The sequence below is a fragment of the Brachycentrus maculatus genome, unplaced genomic scaffold, assembly GCF_059751285.1.
Source record: "Brachycentrus maculatus isolate JH-2025_06_01 unplaced genomic scaffold, ASM5975128v1 h1tg000119l, whole genome shotgun sequence".
NCBI classification, from domain to species: Eukaryota; Metazoa; Arthropoda; class Insecta; order Trichoptera; family Brachycentridae; genus Brachycentrus; species Brachycentrus maculatus.
The window spans coordinates 693,565-706,439 of NW_028280872.1; the positions used below are offsets into that span (position 1 = coordinate 693,565).

Genomic DNA, 12,875 nt, shown 5'->3' on the forward strand with positions numbered 1-12,875 from the left:
ACATATATTTATATGTGAATATCTATATGGTGTGCTTATTTCCTGATGTTGTATTAATCATGTCATAAAAAAGTTTTATTCTTGATTATAAAAATAAATGTATCGATTGTACTTTCGCCTTTAAGATATATATATTTAAACATGTGATCTGTATCTTATTTTAGTGAGAATTTTAATTTTAATTAAGAAAAAAATCTAAGATTTAATCAATAATCATGTAAGGGAAATTCCTTAAATTTTTGCATGTTATTAAAGAAAAATTGACATTTCTTGAATACATTATTAAGATGAAAATTTGTTTTATTTTTATGAAACTTGTTTTAAATTATGTTTTGATAAAAACCATACATGCCACAAAATCTGGAGATAGTAAAAACCAAATATCTTATGTGTTGCGTAGTGCTGGTCATTTTTCAGTTGATTTAAGGGACATAATATTTCCGTTTTACAGATGCGTGTAATCATAGATAAGCCATCTAAAAATGTAATTTCCTGTTTTTGGCAACATTTTATATGTGTGTGCAGCATTTTTTTATTCAATATTTAAGCTCATTGTATTTTTAAGGCCTTTATTGAAATTTAAATGTTATGTTAGAAATTACAAAAGAAGGAAAATATGTTTACAAAATATAAATAAACCTTTGTCACATTTCCTATTTCAATGATCGACAAATGTAAAACGACACAATTATGAATTTATATAAAATAATATTTTTTCAATGATTACAAAAGATTTTTCTAAGACACAATCAAATATACAGAACATCATTTTAGACAACTAAATATTTGAAGAATTTATTAGAAGTTTAGTTATAAATAGTTAGGTGTATAAGTCAAACAAAACAATTGACTTATTTAGGAATTAATGATCAATACTTGGTCACTGAAACCTCAATGTGATGCATTTTGGGAACATCTTAGCTGTAATGTTTTATTCTTGGCACTTTCAGATAGAGCTTTCATTCTCGACAAACTGTCGCACACTTGATTGTTAATGGTTGACAAAATATCAACAGTCTGTCTATCTGCCTTTTCGAAAGCCCAAGTCACCTCGGTGTTTACTTTCGAAAGCAGAGATTTTACATTATCTAGAGTACCGGACGAGTTTATTTTATCTGACATAATCGTCATGCTCTTTCTCATCTCTATCGTCAGCCTCGTCCTTTGCGTCGTGACTTTGCAACATTTTCTGTGTTTTCTTTTCCCTTTATTCTTCGACTTGATGACTAGTGATTGAGGCGGCGAATTCAAACCGTCTGTTAGAGCTTTATGCACTTTTAAATGCTTAGAGTTTTCCTCTTCGTGTTTGTCTTGCAAAATTTTCAAATCTGCCATACTTTTGCAGAGAAAAGATTTTGGTTTTTCAACCAATTTACCTATTGATCCGTTCAGATCTTTCTGATATTTCGAATTTGCCTTATTAGAAGAATAGTGCGTAGATTCTGTGCGGATCAAACTATTTGTAAATTCATTTATCAACCCGAGGGCTTCCAAATTTTTTTCCTTGTGAAAGTAGCCATTGGCTGATTTAGACTTGACTGTTTTAGCATTTTTATTATTTGTGTTGTTGTGTTTGACCGTTGTTGACTCTGTCAATTTATCTATACATACTATTGTCTCTTCATTCACAATTGGAAAAGATTTACTTTTTTCAGCTTTACATTTGATTCCAGATTTTTGAACAGTGGTAGAATTAATATTTTTGTTTATAGGCTTTCCAATTGTTACTGACTCTAATATTTCTGTTCCATCACACTTGGTTTCTGCAGATTCTCTAATCTCTTCAATTATCAATTCTCTATAGCAATCTTTGTTTATATTTGAGTTAATTTCTGTCGTTTTTTCCAAATTTGTTTCCGGTTCTTTATTTTTATTTTTATAAATCTTTTCACTGTTGAAATCTCTACCGGAATCGAGATTATCATTTGTGTTCTCGGAAATATCAATGATTTCTGTAGTTGAATTGGTAAAAATTGCATCGATAACGTTTGAATCATTATCATATGAAAACTCGCTAGTTGTGTTATCTTTCAAACATTCCATTTGTGTTTGTGAATATGCACACGAACCTACAGATGTATTTAATTCCCTTACTATATCTACAGAAATATTATGCTCAGTTGAATTATGTGAGAAAGAAGTTTTATCAGAATAGTTTCTTAGAAACTCTACATCGGATTTCATGCACTCCTCGATTGTATTCAGATATACTTTAGCCGGTTCTTTAGTGTTGATTTCTGTGATGCTAATATTTGAAGTGCAAGGCGACGTGTTGTGTATGCTGATTGTCTGGTGAACATTCTCTCGATATGAGGAATCTGAGACTAATGTGTTTCTGGAAAATGAATCCACATATTCTTGGATGTCAATCAAATCCGAGTCTAGAGTCATCGAACTTACACTCATTTTTAACTGTTGAGTTTTTATTGTTTGAAGTTTTTCATTATTTTGGTTATTTCTTTGATATCTTGCGGGGAAAGGTTTACTGTTGGACATGTCAATTTTCTTTGAATCTGAACCCAAACCATAAAGATTTTTAGACTTTTTAACTTTAGAAGTTGTCGAAACAAGTGGAATATTATGAGATAAATTGTTTTGTTTAAGGGTGTTTTGATTTGCAACTGTTTTCTGAGATCTTCTGGTTATTTCATAATTTATTGTACGTTCTTCCATCATTCTAATATAGGAATCATAACTCAACAACTTTTTCGCTAGGTTGGACTTGATATCAGAATTGATAATATTTGTACCTTCCAAAGGGTCATCATTCAACCTAGGTGATGTATAATTTGGTCTTTTGACATTGTACGGCTTAATTGAAGTTCTCCTCAGTACAGCCTTATCAGCTATAAATCTGTTTGCTCTCATTGGACCCGCGATATTACATTTCTTTTTCCAATCTGATTGATTGCAGTAGGAAGATTTCACCGCATTCTTGGTTTTTAATGAACTGACTGCGCCCTTTTGCTAAAATAGTAGAACATATTATAAACTGTTGAGGAATGAACCATTTTACAAATTAAGTATTATATGTACTTACATAATTATCAAGAACTGCTGAAGTCCGCAGTGGATCTAGAGATACCAACTGAAAATGTACAAATATGTGAGACAAGTAATCATTAAAACCTAAATGCACAAATTTGTGTAATGAAATGCCATCTAACATAAATTCAAACGAAATATCTGTATTATTTATTAAGGGTACTTTTCAAAGTATATTTTAGCAGAAAAATATTATTTATGCACAATATTTATTTGAAAATAATCACCTCAACTGATTTTTGTGCTTCAGTGGATAAAACTTCCGGATTCATATTTGCAAGTCCGATGTTAACTTCATTCTGCTATAAAATTTATTGATTCATGAATCAAGTAACATTAAAAACAGAATTAAATAGAGGAAACGATTCAAACAAATTGAAACAAATATATCGCTCACTCCTTTCAAGAACATCATAAATAAAAAATTGACAATTTTCAGTTGTGCATGTTTTCAGAATGCCCAGAAAATGTACTATATCCCAGCAAAAGAGGCATATTTTTAATCTTATATTTACCCCCGCTACAGGGCAGAAAATGTTGTTTTTGCATTTTGAAGAGAAGGTATTGTTTAATTATATTTTAAAATATACAAAAAATTTTTCAAGTGGAGAAAAAACCTTTTAAAAGTAAAAAAGGTTTTACCGATAAAAATTTGTTGCACAGTAAAAAGTTCAATAAGTGGCTTGGTATTTATTTTCAATGCATTGTATTATATTTTTAAACTTTAAAAACGTTCTCCTAAAAAATCAAGTTTTTTATATTTATGACGTTCTTGAAAGGAGTGAGCGATATGCCCTCTCCAACCCAGGACATTGGAATGTCACATTCACTGTTCTATCATCAAACACTTAGTTAATAATAAGGCATAGTTTAGTAAAATTTCCAATAGAGTTTTTGAAATCATTACATTCCGGTAAAATTAAAATCACAGTTAAGGTAATAGACTGCTTAGCTCAATGGGTAAAGCACGGTGGAAGCAAAATTCATATGTTCAAAAATTCTCAAAATTAATTATTAAATTTTTACGTTGAATGTTAAATAACTATTTCTTCTACTTATCCACATCCAATGGTGCATATAACACTGCCTTAATTAAATTAATGGAATTTTTAAATGTATTTTTGATTATATGAAGGCGAGGTTATCAGTCTTACGCTTCAGGTAGAATCTAACAAGTCCAGGGTAATATCTAATAAGTATTAGGTAATATCTAATAAGTATTAGACACAGTTATATTTATTTTGACCCCCTGGAAATTGAAATTGGAAACTTCAGCATGGTAGCCAAATGTGCTAGTCATTATGGAGGCGAACTAGGTAAATATAATATTACAATTATTTTATTACTATCAGTGGTAACATGGGGGATTGTGGAGAGGCATTTTTTATTTAAAAAAAAAATACAAAGTCTGCATTCGGTCTAGAGAAATTTGATATTTGAATTTCACTGCCACAAACTGTGTGTCAAATGTCCCTGTTAATGTTGTCACCTGACAACTAGGAGTGAAGAGTTAAAGGAAAAAATGTACAATGATTAATTTGTATTAAAAACTTACCTCCGTGATTTCCTTTCTGCATTGTTGAGAGCTTTTTACTCCATCCTTGAATGCTTTGATATAATTTGCATGGAAAGCCATTTTTAAATTTTTATCTTGCAACTAAAAAATATTAATACCTATTTATTATTAACTCTTATCACTCTGTAGGCCAGACATTCCGGCCCGTATGATTCTAGTAGGCAGCTCCGTGGGCCACAATGTCTGGCCCGGCGCAGGTGTAACTTTAATCACTAATTTCTCTATCACCCAAGTATATTCCACCAAAAAATATTTCAGATAAATACAGTTAATCCTAATTTACATGGTCATACGAATTGTCAGAGTGTCCCAAAATTAGGGAACCAAAATATTTATTTTAATGGTAGAAAAACGTCGCATTTTTGATCAGTTTTGAGAAAAAATGGTCACAGTGGAAAAGGTTAATCTTAAATATCCCACATATATAAATACAATGTTCTTCTAGAAATTACACATTCAATATATTTTTTTCTATTTGCTTATACTTATCTTCATATCCGTTGCTATTTCAAAGATTTTCTTCAGCCTTACATGGTATGGAATTTTGTGATTTTCTTAATTGTATTCCATTAATTATACAAGAAATAAAATTTTAAAAAAACATTTTTGAAATACTCATGTATGTTTATTGAAAATTATATCTACCGATTTATTTTCTTCATACAACTTTTCAATTTTGCTCTCGAGAGAGGACTCTAGGTAAGACCTCTTCAACAGCTCCCGCAGCATTTTAAATAGATTCTTCATATCACACATTAACTAGGAACAAGAAATAAATAAAATTTAAGAGTTATATATTCAAAAGCTGCTTCATGTACGTCTGAAAATTTTGAGCATTTAATCGCAAGTTGAACATTTCTTAACACATTGTGTACGGAGAACGCTTAAAAGGGTCTCTTACATACTGTTGGTAGAGAGCGGTAGACACTTATAAACGTCCTATTTGGTTACTTTTGTTACAGCATGTAATGTCAAAAAATATTTTTCAGATCGGAATAGGGTTTGCAGTTACTTGTGATTAGTATACTACCCTAATTAGTGTACTCATTAGGGTCAGGGTTGATAAAAAAACCACCCAAAAACAATGTGTTTTTAGTAAAATTAGCATGTACCAAATTTCTTACAGCGAGTGCATTTGAACACTAATTTTCATTTCTCAATGATAAAAAAAATATATCCTACCTTATTGTAAAGTGTCGTTGAATATTCATCCAGACAACAGTCCAGAGAGTCGTTGAACGCATTTAAAATTCTATTTTCTAATTCATTCTTTACATTGTCTCCTCTATCAACGATCTGAAAAGGTGGGCAGATTTTTTGATTTTTTCGTTTCGTGTCCACTCCTAATTTCGTAACTCTTTTTGTGGTGTCTTCCATTCTTGTTCTTGGCGAAATTATACCCGGTATTTTTTGTTTTCTTCTGGTTAAGTCCATTTTTTCTATTTTCGCCATGTCTTGAGCGGTTTGGATATGGTTTTTGGAATCATTAGGAGATAGTTCGTGGTTTATAAGAGAAATGTCTGTTTTTGTTTTATGTAAATCATTTAGTTTTGGGTTTGCCTCAGTTATTTCGCCGGCTTTAGTTTGAGAAACTAGAAGGTCAATATCTGTTTTTCTTAATTTATTTACATGATTATCACTATCAGCTATGAACACAACACCATTTCCGACTCTATTGACTGCTTCATTCAATTTTAAATTCCTTACTACATCACTTTTTCGAGTATCCTTTTTCAGCTTATTATGTTCAGTACATTCTTCTTTTATGAATTTGTGACTGTTTGCTGGTTTGTCAGTTTTCTTTATGGAATGTAGATGCTTTAAGACAACTAATTGTGCCTCCAGTTCTTCTAAGGCCATAGTCTTGTGTTCAATTTCTTCAAGAAGGGATTTATTTTGTTCCTCTACCTGTGTTTTTTGCTTAAGCAAATCATCAGATACCTCTATGAGTTCTTTCTCTAATTTATACACCTGTAAGAAAAATGTATGAGTATAAAAAAGATAAAGTCATATTTGATTTAATAGCAGCAGTTGGCAAGGCAATGCTGTTCACAGACAATATATGTAAATATTTGATATAAATACTTCTCGTAGTAGTTCTTCTTTGTATGCTTCCTGTATTTCTATATTGTTGTTTGCTTTTATCAAGTTTTCCTTCAGAATAGTTAGTTCGCTAGAATACGAATCATCTATATCCGTCTGCAAGTTCTTATATTCTATCAACTCTCCTTGAAGTTTGTCTATCATCCACCGAAGTGTTGCAAGTTCTTTCTGAAATATAAAGCAATGAAACTTTTGCAATGGATTTTTTTCACCAATAAACCTTCTTTTTAGTGGATGCAACGACCCTTTAAATTAATGGTCCTAGAATTTATTCAAGGCGAGTCGAAATTTCCAAACTTTGCCACTATCATTTTAAATATCAAGTCATTTAAGTAATGATCATTAATTGGAATAAATATAGATACATAAGATATCTCTGAGAAGCAATGCAATATGGAAGTCAACCTAGACTATCTATTCACAAGGTTTTCGACCTTTGCCGCTGTTAAGATATCTCATTTTCCTGATATATATCACCTTCCTATGATTGAAAAAATCAAATAAAAAAAAATTGTCACAATAATCTGTATTTCTTCAGATCTTTCAGATTTCTCTGAACTATCACTCACTGGTCCTTAAAAAGCACTTACTTAGAAGTGCCATCATATTTGAATTTAATCAGTTAAATATTTTTAAAATGCAAGTATTATTTTTAATCATTCCATTAATTTACCTTCAGTCCCTTTTCATTTTGTTCCATCTCTGTTTTTGTTTTTACGTATTCCATTTGAGCTCTCTTCAATTCATCAGTTAATAAATCTTTCTGAATAACGAGTTCTTGCATTTCTTTTTCAATCTTCACCTGTTTATGTTCCAGGTCATCTTCTCTTGTCTGATAAATTAAATAAAAATGAAAAGTTAGTAAATTTGTTCGTAAGGTATTGGTATGACAGCTTGTGAAGAGGAGTAGCAATATCAATTACGTAAAGCAAGGTAATAACACTAGGGCGATAAGATCTTCACCATCAAGTGCAGATAAGAGGATGGATTAAATACATAACATTTCGACTGAAATCATTTGCGGTACCAAATAATGGTTTGTCATTGTAGTGAAACAAAATATTGAACAAATTACTTTTTGTTGAAACGCTTCATATCTCTCCTTCCAATTATCTCGTTCTTGTGCCAAAGTTGATGCATTTTGATTGATTTCTGAAATTTTCTCTTTGTAAGAGATTTCCAAGTCAGCCCACATCTCATCGCCTTTGGAAAGTGTGTTGAGTAATGCAGCCTCTCTTCTTTCAAATTCTTCTAATTTATGCTTCATCTTCATCTCGTTTGTCATCAGTTCTTGTATGCGAAACCTCAAATAATCATGACAGTCGCACATTTCCTAAAAAATATTTATAAAATTTTAACATTTATAAAAATATAATGATGAACATATCATCTTCATATGTCCGCCTCCGTAGTGTAATGGTCAGCACGCTCGGCTACCGTTCTGGAGGTCCCGGGTTCGATTCCCAAGGGGGGTAAAATAAATATTAAGTGATTTTTTCACTGTAATATTTATTCAATATTATTACCCTGGACTGGTACCTGAAGCGGAGGGCTGATCACCTTTCCTTCATGTGTAAACGATCAAGATAACACTGCGTTTATATGACGCAGTGCCCTATGCATCATTGGGGTGTGGATAAGGGTTTTATTATTTTTATTATTATCATCTTTATTAAGCTATCATTAAAATCTTGATATCCATAGTTATTTGTTTGTTTCGGACAGTATTTCAACCACCCGCACTAAAGATGGATTGCAACATGTTGTTTGTACTTAAAAAGTCTTAACTAACCATTTTTACTTTGTTTATGCTCCATTCAGTTCCCATTGTCCCATAACATTCAAGCTAAAACTCTTCTTGTAGAATACATGTAACTCAACAACCGATCACAATCCCTAACTATACAGATTTACCTCAAAACATTGCTGTACAATCCCAGCAAGGAACAAGATGACTAAGAGAAATCCTCTTTTTTCTGGAAAATATTCTGGGATGTATCATATCTTCGATATGATACATCCCCTTTGCATTGTTTTGCATTGATAACTGTTAGAAAAAAAGAGATTAACCATTTACCTGGCATGTTTCACTGTCTTGAAAAATTGTTGGATGTACATTATCCATTAAGCCTTGGTTTAATTTATGCGTCTCTTTTTTCGTGCAAACTATTTGGATATGTTCATTATCACCTACCAAGCTGCGGATACATTAAATATTACGTTATACCAAAGTCATCCTTAAATCCAACAAATGTCATATGATTCTTTAAATAACTTTGCAGAAAAAAGTGGATGGAAAATACTACTGATACTTGGTAATCATGCCTAGAGCTCACAATTATTTGAGTGCGTCCAAATCATTGCCTACAAATACTGGATGTGTTCCATTTAAGTACCTTCTAAACATAATTTTTTTTAAATTTGCAAGCCAATTTGGACATGATCAACATATTCTGTGTGAAAAAAGTAACTGGTAAAATTGAAAATGATGTTTTCAGGCATTTCCTAGTACATATATGAAATAATTGAAGTCCTATACAATCCCAGCAAGGAGCATGATGACTAAGAGAGATCTTTACCTATTCAATTGTCTTTCTATTCTGGAAAATATATCATTTCCAGCTGCCATGCTCTCCCGGTATCTGAATGGAGTAGGGTTGATTCGGGAATATTTCAAGTTGTCCACTTGGTTATTATACCGGGCATTAAATGCTTCCTGAAAAATTTAAACATTTCTTTTTTTTCTTCATTTTATAACTTTCTATCGTAATAATTTCAATTCAGATTTATTTTTATTACTATTTTATGTTAAATTATATTATTTAAACTTTTCTTTTGTACATATTTTTTTTTTGTTCAAATAAAGATATATTAATATTAAACCATATCCGCTGTCTATGTGAAGCATATGGAGTCCATAAACTGTCTCCAGGCTTTCCTGTCAGCTGCCAGATCCCTTGCATCCTCCCAGGTTCGCGTCCCAAAAATCTGACGAGAATTGACGACGAATTGTCAACAGTGGTCGTCCTGGGCGGCGCGAACCAGATGCTTTGTAAAAGAGGCAAGCTTGATTAAGGCTCTTGGGAGGCATGAGGAGTACATGGCCAAGCCAACTGAATCACCTTTTGTTGACGACAGTTGTGACCAAGATTTGCTGCGTCCTACGCCTTATCTCTTCATTTCTCAAAATAACAATTCCCTCTGTATATAAATGCTAAGCAAAAATATCTACATAGTTGAGTTTTAACATAAGTATTTGCTATGACACAAAGGCTTAGATAAGACTTTTATGTAAGTTGTTAAATAATATAATTATACAGATATGACATTACTACAAAACTCACTTTAAATTCTTTTTCACCATAATTATCCATTGCAATTTATAGTACTTTTCTTTATAAATACCAGAATTATTGAATCACTTGAAACCTGTTAATTTTTATCCATATCTTTTATCTTGAGTTGAGATGCAGTTTATTGAAAAAAAATCTAATTAACTTCCATACAAATTTAAAATCAAAGCGGTGGTTGAAATCTAATTTAAAATCAACGCGGTGGAAAATAAAAGCCCTTAAATTTTCATGTAAATATTACAAATTTGACAAAATTATTATACTTTCTAAAAATTAATAAAGGATTTAATATAAAATGACAATATAAAACAAAGAATTTTGAAACACAAATGACAAAAGAAAATAAATTTAAAAATACTTCAAAAAGAATTTTTAAAAATTTTGAAATAAAAAACCTAGGTAAGAACTTTTGTGAAAACAAATACAGTGGCATCTTTATAAAATAAGTACACTGTAAGCAGTAAATCGTTTAAGTGTTTGTTTTTTCAAATACTTAATGATATCATCCAAAATCATTCGTGAACGAGTGGAGGTTTATAAAAATTACAGTAATATCATAATGTGTGTTGGGATGTGGTCCCGTGGTTAGTGTCGCGGACTCTTGAGTAAGAGTTTCTCGGTTCGAATCCACTCCACCACAATTTTTCACCACACCTATTTTCAGGGTTTTTTTTTTACAATATTTTTTTTTAATTTCAAAAACAATTAGACGAAAAAAATGTTTGCGCTTACGTAATTACAATCTACATTTATATTATTCATCAAAATGATAAAATATGGTATTGTAATGATATTAAAAGATATTTGAATATATTTTTTTTGTAAAAAGCTTAACATGAAGTAAGTTCCGGGAACTTGTTTATTAAAAAAAAAGCACTGCCCATTTCTATAATGAGCCGCTTAGGTTCACAGAAATAGTATGAAATTGAAGTATTTTTGGAAATAATAAAAACACAAATATTTCCTTTTTTTAATAAAATAATCCTATTTATATACTCTTGTAATTAAATTCTTTATGCATTTTATGAACAATCAAATAAATACGTTATCATAAAAAGCCTCCACAATATTTAAGTATTAAAAAAATTGAGACATCTATGAGTAAAGTAAAGAATTATCAACAAATATTGCCCACAGAGGCCGGTAGTGTAGTTTTGTTCGAAAATGTGAAACGACGCGAGAAATTACTAGATATATACAACTTCCAAGCCGGCTCCAATGGGAGGGTCCGATACCTTGCGGGAAACCCGCTTGGCACAGCGCGGGTGTAAACTGTGCACCTTCGAGTTAAGCTTAGACTATGATGTTCTCTGCGTTAATCTAACCATGATGTTTGTGTGAAAGCACTAAAATAAAGAATTGATATGAAGTCAAGGTCCCGTAAAAAGCCAAGACAAAAATCATACTGCGAGGTGAACTCGACCTTCCTTTTGACCTTCCTTTTGCTTTTTAGAACTTTATTTTTTTAAACCTTTGTGTCAGGATTGCCAATTTTTAAAAAGAAAATAGCCATTTTTTTCGTCAATTTATTTTTTTACTCCCCCACCCAGCTGATGCATAGGGCACCGCATTAGATCTAGAATATATGCTGGTGACTCGACCTTCCTTTTGATTTTTAGAACTTTATTTTTTTAAACCTTTAACTGTGTCAGGATTGCCAATTAAAAAAAAAAAAATAGCCATTTTTTTCGTCAATTTATTATTTTACTCTCCCACCCAGCTGATGCATAGGGCACCGCATTAGATCTAGAATATATGCTGAAAAATATTTTTATACATATTTTAAAACCCCTTACTTTTGTAACTCTTTTGATTTCAAAACCATATACTTACATATGTATTTATTTCAATGAAAAACTTATTTTCTCAATACAAAAACGGTGTTTTAAGAAGAAGAAAAAAATAATTACGTCAACTGTTACCTTGGTTTATTTTTTTTGTCTTTTCTGGCTTTTTTGGCTTGTATACATAATGTATTAATAAAATGTTTTTGACATTGTAATCATATCACTCCAGCGCAGTTGTTACATTGTAGGTAGGTACGTGTATAATACCCCCTTCCACCTCTTTAAAATGGACAAGACTCTACATGTTTATGCATACATACCTCCTGGTACATAATTGTTTATAGGTAGGAAATATATATCTAATGGAATCCAAACGGAATCCTACAATATATTGCTCACTAACTATGCAAGTACCTACCTACATATATTTTCATACTTACGGTAGTGCCTTTACAATAAATCACTATTTGTGGTTTGCGGTTGAATCGACATTGAGTGATATTATTATTTGTGATTTAATTGGATATGTCAACACGAAACATGTTTCAAAAATAATGTATTGAACCAGTGCCCTATGCATATTGGTGCATAGGGCACCGTATCATGCAAATCGGTGTTATTTTCACTTATAATTACACAAAGCCAAGGTGAACGCATATCGCTCACTCCTTTCAAGAACGTCATAAATCAAAAATCGTCAATTTTCAGTTGTGCATGGTTTCGGAATGCCCATAAAATGTTTTATATCCCAGCAAAAGCGGCATATTTTTAACTTAATATTCACCCGCTACAGGGCAGAAAGTATTGTTTTTGCATTTTGAAGAAAAGTTATCGTTTAATTTTTTTTTAATATATTAAATATTTTTCAAATGGAGAAAAAACTATCAGGTTTTACCTAAAAGATCGGTTGCATAGTAAAATGTTCGATAAGTGGCTTGATATTTATTTTTAATACATTGTATTATATTTTTATACTTTAAAAACGTTCTCCTGAAAAATCAAGATTTTTGA

The 12,875-nt window shown here is 31.3% G+C and overlaps 1 protein-coding gene across 2 annotated transcripts; it reads right to left on the bottom strand.

The window, feature by feature from the left end:
* Positions 1-552: 552 nt before the first annotated feature.
* Positions 553-10,236, bottom strand: LOC148309615 (uncharacterized). 2 transcript variants are annotated; one of them, XM_088259753.1, is made up of 12 exons: positions 10,069-10,236; positions 9,304-9,440; positions 8,802-8,922; positions 7,800-8,057; positions 7,398-7,556; positions 6,707-6,892; positions 5,804-6,592; positions 5,267-5,380; positions 4,601-4,702; positions 3,273-3,347; positions 3,041-3,088; positions 553-2,967 (listed from the first exon to the last, which is right to left on the bottom strand). In XM_088259753.1, the coding sequence occupies exons 1-12, from the start codon at positions 10,096-10,098 to the stop codon at positions 892-894; spliced, it is 4,095 nt and encodes a 1,364-aa protein (XP_088115879.1). In that variant the 5' UTR covers positions 10,099-10,236; the 3' UTR covers positions 553-891. The 2 variants fall into 2 exon arrangements, with proteins under 2 accessions (XP_088115879.1, XP_088115880.1); XM_088259754.1 differs by having other exon boundaries at positions 740-2,967; positions 3,273-3,344.
* Between the last annotated feature and the right edge of the window lie 2,639 nt (positions 10,237-12,875).

Excerpts from the sequence above, each read along its gene's own strand:
- LOC148309615 (XM_088259753.1), bottom strand. The coding sequence starts at position 10,098 with ATGGATAATTATGGTGAAAAAGAATTTAAA. Across the intron at positions 6,893-7,397 it reads AAAATGAAAAGGGACTGAAG|AAAGAACTTGCAACACTTCG; the intron begins GTAAATTAATGG and ends TTTATATTTCAG. Across the intron at positions 6,593-6,706 it reads AAGAAGAACTACTACGAGAA|GTGTATAAATTAGAGAAAGA; the intron begins GTATTTATATCA and ends TTTTTCTTACAG.